The sequence below is a fragment of the Mirounga angustirostris genome, unplaced genomic scaffold, assembly GCF_029215605.1.
Source record: "Mirounga angustirostris isolate CCGP_5_RB_7025 unplaced genomic scaffold, mMirAng1.0.hap1 SCAF_5, whole genome shotgun sequence".
Lineage (NCBI taxonomy): Eukaryota > Metazoa > Chordata > Mammalia > Carnivora > Phocidae > Mirounga > Mirounga angustirostris.
Window position 1 is genome coordinate 20,323,790 of NW_026991713.1, and position 17,962 is coordinate 20,341,751.

At 36.5% G+C, this 17,962-nt stretch overlaps 1 protein-coding gene across 1 annotated transcript in view; it reads left to right on the top strand.

Moving 5' to 3' along the window:
* The window catches only part of SLC5A8 (solute carrier family 5 member 8), a 70,485-nt gene extending 61,522 nt beyond the window's left edge, over positions 1–8,963 (top strand). Inside the window, exons 13-15 of the mRNA XM_045867124.3 lie at positions 3,509–3,612; positions 6,916–6,992; positions 7,251–8,963. Coding sequence (XP_045723080.1) covers positions 3,509–3,612; positions 6,916–6,992; positions 7,251–7,376 — 307 coding nt within the window. The 3' untranslated portion in view covers positions 7,377–8,963. The remainder of the gene's footprint in view (positions 1–3,508; positions 3,613–6,915; positions 6,993–7,250) is intronic.
* The last annotated feature ends 8,999 nt before the right edge of the window (positions 8,964–17,962 follow it).

Genomic DNA, 17,962 nt, shown 5'->3' on the forward strand with positions numbered 1-17,962 from the left:
TCAACCCTTTATTAGGTATGTCATTTACAAATATCTTCTCCCATTCCAAAGGTTGCCTTTTAGTTTTGTTGATTGTTTCCTTCACTGTGCAGAAACTTTTTATCTTGATGAAGTCCCAGTAGTTCATTTTTGCTTTTGTTTCCCTTGCCTCTGGAGATATATCTAGTAAGAATTTGCTATGGCCAATGTCAAAGAGGTTGCTCCTGTGTTCTCCTCTAGGATTTTGATGGCTTCCTTTCTCACATTTATGTCTTTCATCCATTTTGAATTTATTTTTGTGTGTGGTATAAGAAAGTGGTCCACTTTCATTCTTTTGTAAGTTGCTATCCAGTTTTCCCAACACAATTTGTTGAAGAGACTATCTTTTTTCCATTGGATATTCTTTCCTGCTTTGTCAAAGATTAGTTGACCCTATAGTTGTGGGTCCATTTTTGGGTTTTCTATTCTTTTCCATTGACCTATATGTCTGTTTTTATGCCAGTACCATACTGTCTTCATCACTACAGCTTTGTAATATAACTTGAAGTCCAGAATTGTGATACCTCCAGCTTTGCTTTTCTTTTTCAAGATTGCTTTGGCTATTTGGGGTCTTTTGTGATTCCATACAAATTTTAGGATTGTTTGCTCTAGCTCTGTAAAAAAATGCTGGTGATATTTTGATAGGGATTGCATTAAGTGTGTAGGTTACTTTAAGTATAGACATTTTAAGAATATTTGTTCTTCCAATCCATGAGCATGGAATGTTTTTCAATTTCTTTGTGTCATCTTCAATTTCTTTCATAAGTGTTCTATAGTTTTCAGAGTACAGATCTTTTACCTCTTTGGTTAGGTTTATTCCTAGGTATCTTAGTTTTTGGGTGCAATTTAAATGGGATCAATTCCTTGATTTTTCTTTCTGCTGCTTCATTATTGGTGAATAGAAATGCAACAGATTTCTGTACATTGATTTTGTATCCTGTGACTTTACTGAATTTTGTGTATTAATTCCAGCAGTTTTTTGGTGGAGTCTTTCAGGTTTTCTACATAGAGTATTATGTCATTTGAGAATTAAACCAAGGACTGTAACAAGAAATAAAGAAGGGCACTAAATCAAAATAAAGGGGTCTATCTAGCAAGAAGATCTAACAATTGTAAATATTTATGTCCTCAACTCAGGAGCACCCAAATATATAAAACAACTAATAACAAATTAAAGGAACTCATTGATAATAATACAATAATAGGAGGGGACTTTAACACACGACTTGCACCAATGGACAGATCATCTAAGCAGAAAATCAACAAAGAAACAATGGCTTTGAATGACACACTGGACCAGATGAATTTAACAGATATGTTCAGAACATTTCATCCTAAAGCAGCAGAATACACATTCTTTTTGAGTGCACATGGGACATTCTCCAGAATAGATCACATACTAGGTCACAAATCAGGCCTCAATAAGTACAAAAAGATTGAGATCATGCCATGCATATTTTCTGATCACAATGCTATGAAACTTAAAGTCAATCATAAGAAAAATTTGGAAAGACCACAAATACATAGAGGTTAAAGAACATCCTACTAAAGAATAAATTATCACTCTTTTCCTGTATTTTTAGTCCTTTGTGTGTCCCAATTAGGAAATTTTTGCTTTTCCTGAGGTCATAAAGAGATTCCTCTAATTTTTCATTTAAAAGCTTTATTGTTAACTATTTCCATTAATGAAATGTAATATACTTTGGAATTGATTTCTGTAGGTGCTGTAATCAAGACTCATTTTTTTCCCATATGGATATTCAATTAACTAAACACCACTTATTGAAAAGACATTTCCTTTGCCCCATTGCAAGGCAGTGTCAAATTGGACATAAACCAGATACTATTTTCTTTTTTTTTTTTTTTTTTTTTTAAAGATTTTTATTTATTTGAGAGAGAGAGAATGAGAGAGAGCACATGAGAGGGGGGAGGGTCGGAGGGAGAAGCAGACTCCCTGCAGAGCAGGGAGCCCGATGCGGGACTCGATCCAGGGACTCCAGGATCATGACCTGAGCCGAAGGCAGTCGCTTAACCAACTGAGCCACCCAGGCGCCCCCAGATACTATTTTCTTGTGCGTCTGTATCTTGATTCTCTATTCTGCTCTATTTTATCTGTTTTTCCCCTGGTAATACCACATGATCTTAACTTCAATAGCTCACTTCAATGTGTTTCCCTTCTTTCTGGGATCTTGGCCCCTCAAGTCCTAATTGTTGTGACTCTATGGTGTCTTAAAAAAAAAAAAAAAAAAAAAAAAAGCCTGCCTGCCCCATTCCTGCACTTTTTTTTTTTTTAAAGATTTTATTTATTTATTTGACAGAGAGAGACAGCGAGAGAGGGAACAGAAGCAGGAGGAGTGGGAGAGGGAGAAGCAGGCTCCTGGCTGAGCAGGGAGCCCAATGCGGGACTCGATCCCAGGACCCTGGGATCATGACCTGAGCCGAAGGCAGACGCTTAACCGACTGAGCCACCCAGGCGCCCCCCCATTCCTCCACTTTTTAAAAAAGATTTTATTTATTTATTTGACAGAGAGAGGCACAGCGAGAGAGGGAACACAAGCAGAGGGAGTGGGAGAGGGAGAAGCAGGCTCCTGGCTGAGCAGGGAGCCCGATGCAGGGCTCGATTCCAGGACCCTGGGATCATGACCTGAGCGGAAGGCAGACGCTTAACGACTGAGCCACCCAGGCACCCCTCCTCCACTTTCTTTACATTGTTCTTAGCCAGATGGGTGTTCTAAATCAAGCTACTCTACTAAAGCTGAAATTGGGATTCTAGAACAATCATTTTGAAACAGATCAGGTCATGTCACCCTTCCATTTAAAATACTGCCACAAATGCCATTGCCCAGAGTAAATCCAAACTTCATACAAATCTAACAAAAAAAAGACCTCTGCCTTCCTCTCATCTTGTATTACTCTTATGTTGCTCATTATGCTTTAGTCAGCTGGTGTTTACCTCTCTCTAGGATGCTTTTTTCAAGAACTTTTTGGTATTCAGATCTCAGTTCAAATGTCACTTCTTCACAAATGCCTTCTCTGACCACACATTAGAGTGTAGTTCCTTCTTTCCATTCTGTTTCATGTTACCTTGTTTTATTTTCTTTATAGTACTTCCACCAGTGGAAATTATTATATTTATTTGTTTAATTATTTATTGTATTTCTCTCTCCATTAGAATGCAAACTTTATGAGGGCAGGAGCCTTATCAACCTTTTTTTATGGTAGACTTTCCAATGGCAAGAACAGGGCCTGGGACATAAAGCAGAGTTGAATGAATACACATGGACATTTAGTATTATAGTGTATGGTCAAGGTTAAGTCAGGCTTTTAATTCTTGATCCAACAAGATCAAGTTGGAACAGTAGATTATGACATTAAAAACATTGTTAAATATTTTGTTTTGACTTTTGCCATGCATGAAGATTTTCGAGACTGCTCTGGTTGCTAGTAGCATTACATGAAATCTTACAGTTATGCTTTTGTTCTCTCTTAGGACTCCACTGATGGATAACTGGTATTCTTTATCATATCTATACTTCAGCACTCTTGGAACATTGGTAACGGTATTTATGGGAATGCTAATCAGTTTACCAACAGGTAACTATCTAAGCATTAGTATTGTTGTATTTACCTCTATATCAGCTTTTTCTGTATCTATTTTATAGCTATTTATGTTATTTTTCTATAGTCCTGTTAACAACTAGTTTAATTACTTGTTCCATTTTCCTCATGGGAAATTTGAGTGCCTGGACTTGAAAGCAGAAGATTCTATTTGAACCTTTGTTCTGCCATTTACTAGCTGCATAGACTTAAGGAAGTCCATATGGCTACTCTGAGACTTAGCTATCTTATGTATAAAATGAGAATAGTGACAATTGACTTGCCTATCTCACAGGTTGCTGTAAGATAAAAATAAAGTGCTTGACAAAATCATATGTAGCTACTACAGTGCTAGGATTTTACATGTATTATTACAACAATCCTGTGTCATGATCTTTTCATTGTCCTATGCTGACTTTTTGTAAACTGTAAAGAAGAATACACACGTAAGGAATGATAATTACAATCCTTACATTTGAACATAGTGCGAGGCTTTTTTCACATGTCCATAAACTTTAAAAACATTATTTAAAAAAACAGACTGATAATACACATCGTATACACTGCTCTCTGGGATTGCTATAGAGCTGTTATTCTGGGACTTCATTTTGTCTTCATTCTGTGAATTCCCTTGGTGTCCCTCCTGTGTTGGATTCCCTGTTGCCTGTATTGCATTATTTATAATTCTTGTTTATCCCCTTAACTGAATGGAGCACATCCTTTACCATGTTCTTGAGAAAGGGTAGACAAGAGATTTTGAAGATGTGGTATCTCTGGAAAAAAATTCCTTTAATTATCCCTTATACTTGATTGATCATTTGTTTGATTAGAGAATCCTAAAAAGAAAACACCTTTCTTGTTTCTGAGAGGATGTCTTAATTTTCTCCTAGCTCATTATGTTGTTATTTAGAATGCCAGTGCCATGCTACCTGTTGGCCCTTTGCACGTGACCCATTTCACAATGACTGCTTTGCCCGAAGACCCTTCAGTTCGAGGACATTTTCCTATATTATTTCTTTTGTAATTTCCTGTGATTTTCTGTTTTATCTCTCTGGAAACTCTTGTTAGTCAAATGTTTGAGTCTCAGATAGTTATTCTAATTTTCCTCTCTTTTCTCTCCTATTTTCCATCACTGTGTCTTTTAGGTGACTACATGGGATAATTTTCCAATTTCTTTTCCAATAACTCTCAAAGGAGCACTCTGATCCAGTTTTGAGAATAGTCTATAAGGGAAGGAGGGCAGGTAGGAGGCTATTGCAGTAATCCAGGCGAGCGATCATGGTGGCTCGAAGCAGGGTAGTAATGTAGAGCTAGTGAGAACTGCTGGGCTCCCTGATTTCCTGCATTCCCTCACCCATGTACATCCATAACAACCAGAGTGGGGGAAGGTAGCTCCACTGCCCTCTTCATCAAATGTGCAGTAACTAGTCAGAAATCCTATACTTTGTCCTAGTATGTCTGATGTCTTTGTTTGCTTTCTGCTACAAAGCTACGGCACTGTGCCACTTGAAGGAATTCTATCAATCCTGTTTTGTGGCTCCTGAATAGCACTGCCTTTCAAATTCTGTGATATTTGTATTTATAATTAATAAATTATATTAATAATTAGCAGTAATATTAATATAATCATATCAACAATTATATTAATTATAATTATTATATATTGCAATGCATAATTATACATTTATAATAAAGTTTGTAGCTATTTATTACTTCTCAAACAGTTGTTTTAATCTATTCTGTTTCTTTTCAAAGAGGACTGTGCCTTTCTTCATAAATTAAATTACCAACACAGTAAATTTATTCTTTTGTTTGTTTTGATATATTTTAAGACAGATTTTAAAGTTTTCTTACCAGTAACCCAATTATTCAGATCAGGAATACACCTAAACCATCTCCTTGTACTATTTGACCTTGGATCCTTGTTCAACCCATTCCTTTTTCTTTAAGAAAATGGAGTATCAGAGCATTCCCTTTGAGCACTCCCTTTTTTTTTTTCCTTAAAAGTTTTTATTCTGATGACCATATATGACTGCTTCTTTTGTTTTATAAAGTCATGCTTTACCTAGGTGAGCAGGCATCCAGTGATAAAAAACAATTCAACTTCATTAATTTCATAAACGACTTATTTCCACTTCACAGCAGCAATGAACACCTTGAAAAAATAATCTAGAAACATGAAATCCTTGGGAAATAAATAGGAATACTAGGAATACACTCCTTGGGAAATAAATAGGAATACTAGGACTCAGTAAGAATTCCGGCCATACAGACTTGGTTGGCATTTCAGTTTCACCTAACCATGTACTGTATACCGTGAGTGGGTCTGTCTCCTCATTAGTAAAATACGGTAAATAATGCCCTAAGTAGACCACGAGCTATGAGTAGAGTAATTGTTTTACTCATCTCTGTCTCTCCAGCATCTAGTAGAGTCTCTAGTGGATGGTAGGCACTCAACAATGTTGAATGAATTAACTTAAAGTTGATCCTGTCTCCAGAACAGCAGAGGTTCCCATAATTAAAAGCCTAATATTTGTACCGAAGTGGTGGTTCCCAAATATTAGAGAGCATGAAGATCACTTTAGAAATTTGGTAAAAATCAGGATTCAGTGGCCCCACTCCAGAGTTTCTAACTGGGTTGGTCCAGGTTGGAGTCTAAGAATCTGCATTTGAAGTACGTCTGCTAGATGATTTGTACAAAAGTAGTTTGAGAACCCACAGTTTTAAAAAGCTTTGTCTTTGATCTACAAATAAAATACCAAAACAAAGAAAAATTTTTATAAAACAGAATGTTAGGGAAGAGGAGTTGAAACATCAATCATTATATTGATTTTTATTTAACTAATTTATTCAATAATTCATAATTTCCTGCATTTCTTCATGCACATCTACATTCATAGCCATCAAACTAGGGGAAGGCAACTCCTCTGTCTGAAGCAGAGGCAGATGGCTTGATATTTTATTGGTAGATCACAGAGAATGCTTTTAAATCAGTTTCCCTACAAGTATTGGGCTCTTAGGTTAAGTACCATTGAGGTAGGTTACTTGCATTTAAGAACCATCTCATTCATCTTTAAATAGTAGACTCATTTGTCATAGTGAGGGGCTTGCAGGATCTAAGACTAAAAGAAGGGAAATAGTGAACCAAGTCTTCAGCACTATGTAAAAGATTCTCTTTCTCTGTGTGTTTTATGAGTGCCTAGAGATGAATGTGCACAAGTTAAATGCTTGTATGATGGGCCATCACTGGGTAGTTACAGATATTTTCGGAACATTGTAAATGATGTAAATGTTTTTCAGGAGGAAGAAAACAAAACTTAGACCGCAGATTCCTATTAACCAAAGAGGACTTTTTATCCAATTTTGACATTTTGAAAGTAAGTTGGCTTTCTTTCTCCTTAAATTAGTAAAACTGTGCTTTTATCACCAGGATAGAATACCAGTTAGTCCTCAGACTCTTTTGAACTCTGACGGACAAGGAAGGTATTTGCCCTATTCTTTGATGGTCTATTTCTGTTGTATATCTTGTCTTCAATAGACTACAAAGCTGATTTAGAGAAAGAAAAGCAGTAACAATTATTTAGAATTGAATAGTTCCGTTGTTTTCCAATCACTATATTAACATTTTCTTTTAGAAGAAGCATATTTTAAGCTGTAAATCTCACCCAGTAGAAGACGGTGGAACTGATAATCCTGCCTTCAACCATATTGAATTGAACTTCCCAGATCAAAGTGGCAAGATGAGTGGGACTCGTTTGTGAAATATCTGTGATACTAGATGATCTTAAACAGTGACCCAGTTATATATGTTTTCTAAGATAATTGGATCAGGTTTAGATTTCTTTTTGGGGGAAGGGTTCTATAATGAGTGAAGTTTTTGGGGAAACTTTTGGGGGTAAAATTTTGTTAAAGCAAAGTGCAAACTCTTCGCTTATTAAACTCATTAATTGATGCTGCTCTGGAGTTAAGAGTTTCAGCATTGGCATTTCCCTCTATTTCTCTTTTATTTTAATGAAGCTGTCATTATGAAAGTTATGACCACATATATGCTGAAGGATTAACATACACATATACACACATACTTGATGGTCAAAAAGAGTATTTTTAAATTTGGGCATTATTAAAAATATTTTCCATGCATTTGATGCTAGCATATAAGTTTTGGGGTTTGCCAAAATCAGAAGTAATACTGAAAAGACCTTTTCTCCTCAACATACTCTATTTTTAGGAAATAATGAGGTGACAGATCTATGTTGTCTAGATCTTTGCTTCTCATTGATTCATATCAGCCCTATCAGGGAGCTTATTAACCTTGGAACCAATTCTGGTTCAGGAAGGTGGTAATCAAGAAGCATCCTGTTTGGGACAGAACATGGCCCCAATGATCAAGGTCTTTTTGGTGCTATGTATCTATTCTTGTGCCTTTTTTGCTAATTGTCTAGAGCTCCTGGCCATTGGCTGCTTATATTGCCTTACACTCTGGTTTTTACATGCAATCCTAGTTTCTTACCCATCAGCTCAGGTTTTGTTGTACACTTTACTTTGCTTGCCTTCCTAGTTTCCTATCTACTGTGTTACCTTGGGCTTCTATGTCTTGAGATACCCAATGTGAATCATGCTACCCAGATCCTGGTTCACTAAGTCCCAGACTATAAATTAGAAATCCTATGAGCCTGATACTGACTAAAGTACTTTCAGCATAGGTACTTGTGGATTTGGTGACCCAAGAACATTTACATAATTAAAATGGTTAAGCTATGTGGAATTACATGATTGTGTTGAATGATATTAATTTGAATGTCAACTAATTTGCAGTCAATTGAATTTAAAGTGCATATGCTTAGAAGTCTTGAATTCCAGTGTATTCACCCATTTAAAGAGCTAAATTACAAAGGCAAACACTACTTTTTTTTTTTTTAATATTCTGAATTACTAACTATATGCTTTGTTCCATGCTTTAAAACTTCAAGTAGCAATCTCAATTGCTAAGAGTTTGGTCACAGACTTTTATCAATAACATTTATTTCTACAGTTCCCACATTAGATACTGTTTAGAAATGTGTTTCTTTTGTTTGTTTATTTGCTTGCTTTACAATGTTTTAAAATAACATGAGAAACATTTAGGTACATTAAATATATTTTAGAATTAAATACTTTTTTGCTTATTTCCTGGTATTTAGGTAAGTATGCTCTGTACTTTTAAAGGTTGCCAATTGAAAACATGAAGCAATAAAAAAATAGGAAGTAGCATTTGTCTAAAGAAAGATTTATATAACATTTAAATTAATGATGTGTTCATATATTTCATATGTGTATAGATGTTATTTTTTTAATCAATATGTTTGTAAGCATGCATCAAACTGTAAATCTTTCTACATTTTTTAATGAGTAGGAAGATATAATCTTATTTGTTTTATGCAAGTGTGATTTGAACTATTATTTATTTAATAAGTGTAAATGCACATGTGTGTAGAATGCTTCAATTGTATGGTGACTAACATAATAAAATAAAATTTAAAAAATCAATTTTGGAAATCAAAGTCCAGTTATATAAATAATTTTTTTTCCTTATCTAACTGCAAAGGGATTATGCAATGTATTCTTTTTTTTTTTTTTAAGATTTTATTTATTTGTTTGACAGAGAGAGACACAGCGAGAGAGGGAACACAAGCAGGGGGAGTGGGAGAGGGAGAAGCAGACTTCCCGCAGAGCGGGGAGCCTGATACGGGACTCAGTCCCAGGACCCTAGGATCATGACCTGAGCTGAAGGCAGCCACTTAACGACTGAGCCACCCAGGCACCTCTATGCAATGGATTCTTAATGAGAGATATGATACTTCCATTCTTGTCCACTTTATTTAACTAAATATATCTTTGTGACTTTGGGAACTGTTGATATTTTACCTTTATGAACACATAAGAGTGCCAGACCAGATTCTTAAGAAATCAAAATACTGTCATTAATTATGAAAAATCATTTATCTTATCTGAATCTTTGGGTGAAACCAAAAAGAGGTAAAATGTTAATATATCATAATATAAATGAAATCATCTAATGTTCTTAATTATTTCTGAATTATAACAATCCCAACAAGAGGGAAAAGCCACGTAAGTCGTCTATTTTCATTTTGTCATTGACAGATTGTATGACCTTGAATTTATCCTTAATCTACTCTAATGATGGAATTTAACTTTAAACACTTAACTACCTCACAGAAATAATGTGAGTATAAAAGATTAGATAGCACTTTACTCGCTCAAATAGTGTTACTTAAAATTTTAATATGATTGGAAATCAGAATTTGAGACAAAGGTCACTTGCTAGTTTTAAAAAAAGACAAACTGTTAATAATTTGCAATGTAATGATGTGGAGATAGTTCCATCTCTAAAAAATATGTGCCATAGAAATATTGAACTCTATTTAGGAATCAGCAGGATTATTCAAACAGAGAGAATGGAAACTTTACTTTAAATAAAGCTACAGACCAATCGTATTACTCCATAGAGAAATGAAAATTTTATATGTAGGATGTAAAATGGTATAAATATATATGCATCTATTTGATTGCTTATGCATTAATTTTCTCTCTAGACCAGTGGTTCTAATGGGGCAGTTCCTGCCTGAACATTTGGAAATACCTGGATACATTTTTGGTTGTCACAGCTGGTGATGAGGTGCTACTGGCATCTAGTGGATAGAATTTAGGGACACTATTAAGCCTCCTGTAATACATAGGACAGCCCCTCTTCACAACAAAAATGATCCTGCCCCAGTATCAATAGTGTTGGGTTTAAGAACTCCTCCCTGACAGGTTAAGGTTGCAATCTTCATTTTCCTGAAGTTACACATGCTGGTTTTGTTCCTTTAGGGAAATTCCCTTGACTCTTCTATCTGATCATTCTCATCTACAGGTGAGGATTAAAGTTTCACTGGCATACACAATGTTAGGATACGGAATAATGACCATATATTTTCATAGCACTTTGAAAATATTAAGGAATATAAAATTGTGAATAATTATAAAAACGACTCTTATGAAAGTTTCATTTTGCAACATGATTTCCAACATTAACGCACATTAAGATGAAGGAAATATCAAATATATGAATATGAAGATTTCATAATTTTGTTTTACTTTTGAAAACCCCAGGAAGTATAGTTTATTTGTTAACAACTCAGTTTCTGTCCATGATGTAGACACAAGGGACAGGGATAGGCTTGAGATCAGGAGAATGACTCTCTGTGTCAATTCTTGTAGGAAATTCTTCGTTTTTTCCAATAATAGTTGTTGATACAGAGTCAACTGAATGCATGTGCAGTTACTGAAAATTCACCACATAATTTAGTTATTGTAAAATTTACTTTTCTATATAAGTTGTGTGCCCATTGTGAAAAATCTTGAGGGAACTGAACATTATAGTGTAAAACATGTTTGCATTTCTGATTTTTCAACTTGCTGATTAAGCTCTCTGCAAGTGTCTTTGCAGTTGTCTGTTCTTGGGGAAGAAAAGTCAAATTGAATATAATTAAGTTTATCAGGTTTTACAGAGTTATTTCCACTCTACCACATAAAGGACTTCTTCTGTATATTACATGCAGATTATAAAAGTGTAAGCAAATAAACATGCAGAACTTTTGTCGCTGAAGAATATTTTATGCTTTAAGTAATTAACACTGTATTTGAAAATAAAAAGTCACATCTTCAGTACTGAAAATTTCTTAGCCATTATTTCTTTGAATATTTCCCCCTCCCATTTTCTCTGTCCTGTAACTCTTTAACTCCTATTAGGGGAATACCTCTTTATCCTATCCTCCATGTCTCCTAATCTGGTTCATATTTTTTATCTTTTTATATTTAAAAATTTCAAGATGCAACACATACATATATATGAAAGGTCATTTTCTTTTCAGCCTTTCCTAATCTGCTACTTAATCTGTCCATTGAATTTTCCATTTCAATGACTTTTCTTCATTTTTAGAGTTGGATGTGCCTTTTCAAATTTTTCAGTTTCCTATTCTTTCCTAACATTGGATTCTTTCATTATGATTCCAAATTATTCTTTTATCTCTAATAATTTTAACCATATTTATTACTCTTATGTTATCTGAAATTCTTGATGTGCTAATTCTTCTACTTGCTCATTTGCTTACTCTTCATCATGGTGGTTTCTTTCCTTGTGGAGTTGATCATTTAACTGAAAGTTTATCTTCAGTAGGGGTTGTATTTTTTCTAGTGAGAGTTCCTTGGGCTCTGGTTAGTGAGTCTTTACAGAGAAGTTTTAAATCAGCTTTGGCTGTGCCTGTGTTTTAATTGCTGTCTACCAATCTTACATCATTATCTCGGGTTAGGGCTTCTGTCTTAGGTTCACAGGATCAATTTTCATCCTTTATCTATGCATGGCACAGGGTTTAGGGTTGGAGTCTCAGGTACTTTGTTCGCCATCAAAGACTGGGAGAGAGGCAAACTTTCTTGCTGAGCGAAATAAGTCAATCAGAGAAAGACATGTATCATATGACCTCACTGATATGAGGAATTCTTTTTTTTTTTTAAGATTTTTATTTATTTATTGAGAGAGAGAGAGCATGAGAGAGAGGAGGGTCAGAGAGAGAAGCAGACCCCCTGCTGAGCAGGGAGCCCGACGCGGGACTCGATCCTGGGACTCCAGGATCATGACCTGAGCCGAAGGCAGTCGCTTAACCAACTGAGCCACCCAGGTGCCCCGATATGAGGAATTCTTAATCTCAGGAAACAAACTGAGGGTTGCTGGAATGGTGGGGGTGGGAGGGATGGGGTGGCTGGGTGATAGACATTAGGGAGGGTATCTGCTATGGTGAGTGCTGTGAATTGTGTAAGACTGTTGAATCACAGACCTGTACCTCTGAAACAAATAATACATTAGATGTTAAAAAAAAAAAGAAGAAGATAGCAGGAAGGGAAGAATGAAGGGGGGAAATCGGAGAGGGAGACGAACCATGAGAGACTATGGACTCTGAGAAACAAACTGAGGGTTCTAGAGGGTAGGGGGGTGGGGGGATGGGTTAGCCTGGTAATGGGTATTAAAGAGGGCACGTACTGCATGGAGCACTGGGTGTTATATGCGAACAGTGAATCATGGAACACTACATCAAAAACTAATGATGTAATGTATGATGATTAACATAACATAATAAAAAAATAAAGATAAAGTAACTGTCAATGTAGAAAATCCTAAAGAGGATGCCAAACTGCTGTTAAACTAATGTTGAGTTAACAAGATCACAGGATTCTGGTCAATAAAAAGTTGTACTTACAAAAAATAAAATAAAATAAATAAAATAAAATTCCCTTTTAAATAATGGCGCAGTTCCTCAAGGCTTCAGGCTTTTGGTGATACTTGGAATAGAGTTCTCACTCTTCGACATTTTGGAAGCAGAAACCTCTGTCCCCATGAGGACCCACGAACTCATCAAGAACTATACCTTCATAAGTTATTCAACATCTGCTGGTACCATTGCTATGATTTCAACTTTTTTTAAATTGAAGTAAAATTGGTATATAATTAGTTTTAGGTGTACCACATAATTTGGCATTTTCATACACTGCAAAGTGATCACCATATTATTTACCATCCGTCACCATACAGTTGCGCCCCTTCACTCTTTTTGCCCACCTCCCAACCCTCTTCCTCTCTGACAACCATCAATCATTTTTCTTTTCAATATTGGGACCTGGTGTTTCCCTTTCCATTCTTTTTTTTTTTAATTTATTTATTTAATTGACAGAGAGAGACAGCGAGAGAGGAACACAAGGAGGGGGAATGGGGGAGGGAGAAGCAGGCTTCCCGCTGCGCAGAGAGCCTGATATGGGGCTCAATCCCAGGACCCTGGGATCACGACCTGAGCTGAAGGCAGTCGCTTAACCAACTGAGCCACCCAGGTGCCCCTCCCTTTTCATTCTTACAAGTTTGACTATGTATTAAAATTTTTGTTTTGTGACATTTTATCCAGAATTTCTGTATGTTTCTAGCAGGAGGAGCCCAATCTGTCTGAGTACGGACCATAAATTTTTGAAAGTTCTGTTGTTATTATTATTCTTTTCATTTGCTTAATCCTAGGCTGTGGAGGCATGAGGAGATACTCATCACTCATAGCAATTTCAAAACAATGTGCAGAATAGGATAATCTGTTATAAACTGAACACATGAATGCTGAGGTACATGGAGAGTCTTTTGTTTTTATATAAAAGCTTTATGGAGTTGTAATTTACACACCAAACAGTCATACCATTTTAAATGTACAGTTTGATGGTTTTATATTCCCAGAGTTATACAACCATTGCCACAATCTTAGAACATTTTCATCAACCACAAAAGAAGCTCCATATCCATTGTATTTACTCCCCATTTTCTCCCAGACCCCTTAGCCCAAGTGGTCACTGATCTATTTTCTGTCTCTGCAGACTTATCTATTCTGGACATTTCATATAAATGAAGTCACAGAATATGTGGCCTTTTGTCACTGGCTCTTCCACATAGCATGTTTTTAATGTTTATCCATATTGTAGCATATATCAATACTTCATTTTTGTGGCCTTATAATATTCTATTGTATGGCTATTCCACATTTTATTTATCAATTTCTCAGTTGAACGATGTATTTTTTCCACTTCTAGGCTATTATCAATGATGCTGCTCTGAACCCTGTGTACAAGATTTTGTGTGGACATATATTTTCACTTCTCTTGTGTATGTACCTAGTGTGCAATTGCCAGGTCATATGGTAACTCTATGCTTAACCATTTGAGGAACTGACAGACTGTTTTCCAAAATGGTTGCACCATTTTACATTTCTATCAGCACTATCTGAGGGTTCTAACTTCTCCACGTCTTGACCAGTGCTTGTTATTAACTATATAATTTTTAAAGATTTTATTTATTTATTTGAGACAGAGAGAATGAGAGAGAGAGAGCACATGAGAGGGGGGAGGGTCAGAGGGAGAAGCAGACTCCCCACCGAGTAGAGAGCCTGATGAGGGACTCGATCCAGGGACTCCAGGATCATGACCTGAGCCAAAGGCAGTCGCTTAACCAACTGAGCCACTCAGGCGCCCTAACTATATTTTTTACTATAGCCATTCTAGTGGGTGTGGAGTGATATCTCATTGTGGTTTTGATTTGCATTTCCCTGATAGTGATGTTGAACATCTTTTTATGTTTATTGGTCATCTGTATATCTTCTTTGGAGATATGTCTATTTAGACCCTTTGACCATTTTTAATTGGCTTGTCTTTTTATTATTGAGTTGTAAGAGTTTTTTTGCATATTCAAGATATAAGTCTCTTATCAGATAAATAATTTGCAAACATTTCTTCCATTCTGAGGGTTGGAGAATTTTCTCTTAATTGAAAGTGAGTTACAGAGAAAAGTCGTTTGAGAGCTAAACAGAAGTAAATACATGATTTTAGAAAAATATAAAGCCTCCTATTCACATACTTAAGGCAGAGTAGGAAACATGATGTTTCAGTAAATAAGGCATGTAAAGTACAGTGCAATTTATAATAGAACCAGTTGTGAAGATAGATGGAGGGGGAGAAAGGAAAGAGGTGGAGAGACAAAAGATAGTAGAGAGAGGTAAATACATAGATTTACCTTCCTGCTGAGGCCATACATGGCATCACTATGTAACACTGGGTAGAAGCTAGACTACCTAGGCAAAGGCAAGACTGCAAAAAAGTGGTAAGAATCAAGAAGTTTCTTGGTTTACAGTGTTGGAGAGGTTGGGGCGCCTGGGTGGCTCAGTCAGTTAAGTGTCTGCCTTCAGCTCAGGTCATGATCTTGGGGTCCTGGGATCGAGCTCCACATTGAGCTCCACATCGGGCTCCCTGCTCAGTGGGGAGTCTGCTTCTCCCTCTGCTCCTCACTCCGCTCATGCTCTCTTTCTCTCGCTCTTTCTCTCTCTCAAATAAAAATACATACATACATACATACATCTTTAAAAAAACAAAAACCAATGTTGGAGAGGCAAGGGGCTGGCTCAAGGAGGCCATCTACAGGGGAAGTAATCAAACAAAGAAGAAAGGCATGTGAGGAGATTCTGAGGGAAGTACAATGGTGAGATATTCAGAAAATTTAATCAGTGACCCCCTTACTCCCTGGAGCATTCTATTGCCTCCTTGGCTCTTCTTCACATTCAAATAATCAGGTCTTTGATATTTATAGCTCAGAAAAGGGAGGCTTCAGGAAATACCAGAGAAATACCAGAGGGATTTCTTCTTGGCTTCTGAGTGTCAGAAGTCTAGCCTCTTAGGTTGGTAAGGATAAAATATCTTAGAAGGTAAGAACTTGGTTCTGGAACTCCTAGAGTAGAAATGGACCCCCTAAGCTGTGAAGGTCAGAAGGAAGCAATGAGATTTAATACATTGGTGAGCCTTTGAGGAAAGGTCTCTGTGTTCTGCTCTATGTACGGAGCCAGGGATGGCAGCAGCAAACCATCATAGGCTTATGTAGTTTGAAAACCAACACAACTCGTGCCCCAGCTCCTGGTTAGAGCTTAGAGTCATAAGATCCCAGTATGTAAACACTTAGCTAAGTGGTGTGTCTGGGCAGGCATGGGGCCTTGGGGTGTTAGAAAACTTTAGAAAAGTTAGTTAGAAAAACTTTACCATGTTTCATAAGCACTGAAGCAGAAATTACTGTATGAGGTGTCCAGATGAATAGGACTTTAGTGTCACAATTTCCTACAATTTAGTGTAGTAGAAGAGCAACATAATGATTTCTAAGCTCCCAAGGGCAGCAAGGAGGTAAGGAAGGAAACTCTTATGGGAATTAGGCTCAAACAGGATAAGAACTACTTAGACTAGCAATCAAGGATTTTATGGTTTCCAAACAGAACATGAATATTATAAGCTTAGACAATTAAAAAAAAAAACCTAGGCAGGTGAAGGAGTGGTGATGGGAGGTAGAAATACTTTTCTCTTTTTATAGCAAGTAGTCAATACCGTAGCTAAAAATTGATTTCAATCTCTTAATGCTTTTCATGATCTCTTTTCTTAAATTTAGTCATCTGCATTCACTGCTATATTCTTAGCATCCAGAACAGAGTCTGGCCAAATAAATGCTTATTAAATGAATGAATCTATACAATTCCTGCTTCTTAGAGCTTTCATCCACTTTTTGGTTTGTTTTTAAGTGAGTGTCACTTGTTTGATTCCCTGAGAATCAGAGTCTGAGATGGAGTTTAGTTGTGTTTAATGTTTATTAAGGAGAGCCTTTAGGATTAACACCTGTGGAAGAAAGACTGAAAAAAATGCAGATTTGGAAACAGGTGAAGGTTGAGCTGCAGTGTTGAGCCCCAGATATTCTGAAGTGAGAGGAGCCCTTTAGAGTTATCCCAAGCTGGGCCAAGACAACCAGACTTTGATATTCCTGCATCAGTTAGTCACTGACATGCGCTGTCACAGGAAGGGGTGTGGTCATGGAGCAGGTGATCCTCTGCAATGAGGCAATTAAGAAGGGGCTGAGAGATAAAGGTTGTCTGGCTTTACTACTCCCAACACCACGGCAAGAAGTCCTTCATCGAAGGAGGATCTCAGCAGTGTACTGAAGTGTCCACTTCATGAGGTAACTGTGTCTTGGAGAAGTTAATCACTTGCTCAAGGTCATACACCTTGGATCTGAACTTAGTTTTGTCTGACTCCAGAGTGTATAATCTTAATATTTTTGCTCATTGTACATATTAACGTAAGCTCATTCCTAAATTGGTGAAGGTGAAGGGTTGGAGTTGGGAGAACTTATTCTCAGGCTCCTGGGTTGATACAAAGTGCAGGTCAAGGTAAAAGACCTTTTGTGGCACTGATCAATCCTTCAAGAAATGCCCAGTGCTCTGCTCAGCTAGGACCATGTAGTAGCAGTGCTTTGTATTGAATGATATGATTAACTGATAACTGCTATGATACTAAGATCACAGTTTAAAATTGCTACCCACCTAAATTTCCAGGGTGATGTTCTCTAAAATATTACACAGAGAAAACTGATTAAGTTCAGCTTGAATTGTAGAGTATATTAAAGTAATTCAAATTACAGCAAAATATTGACCAGATCAATAGTTTTCAAAGAGTGATCCCCAACCAACAGTATTACCACCACCTGGGTACTTGTAACAATTAAAATTCTCTGGCTCACCTGAATCAGGAATGGTGGTGGTAGGGTCCAGGTGATTCTGATGCATACTAGAATTAGTTTGAGAACTACTGAACTAGATGATAATGATAATTAGTAGGAAAAACAAACTGGGTTTATGACTAGTAAATAAACTATATAAATAATTCCTTTGAAAAATTTTCAAATATTTACTCTATTTTGTTCACA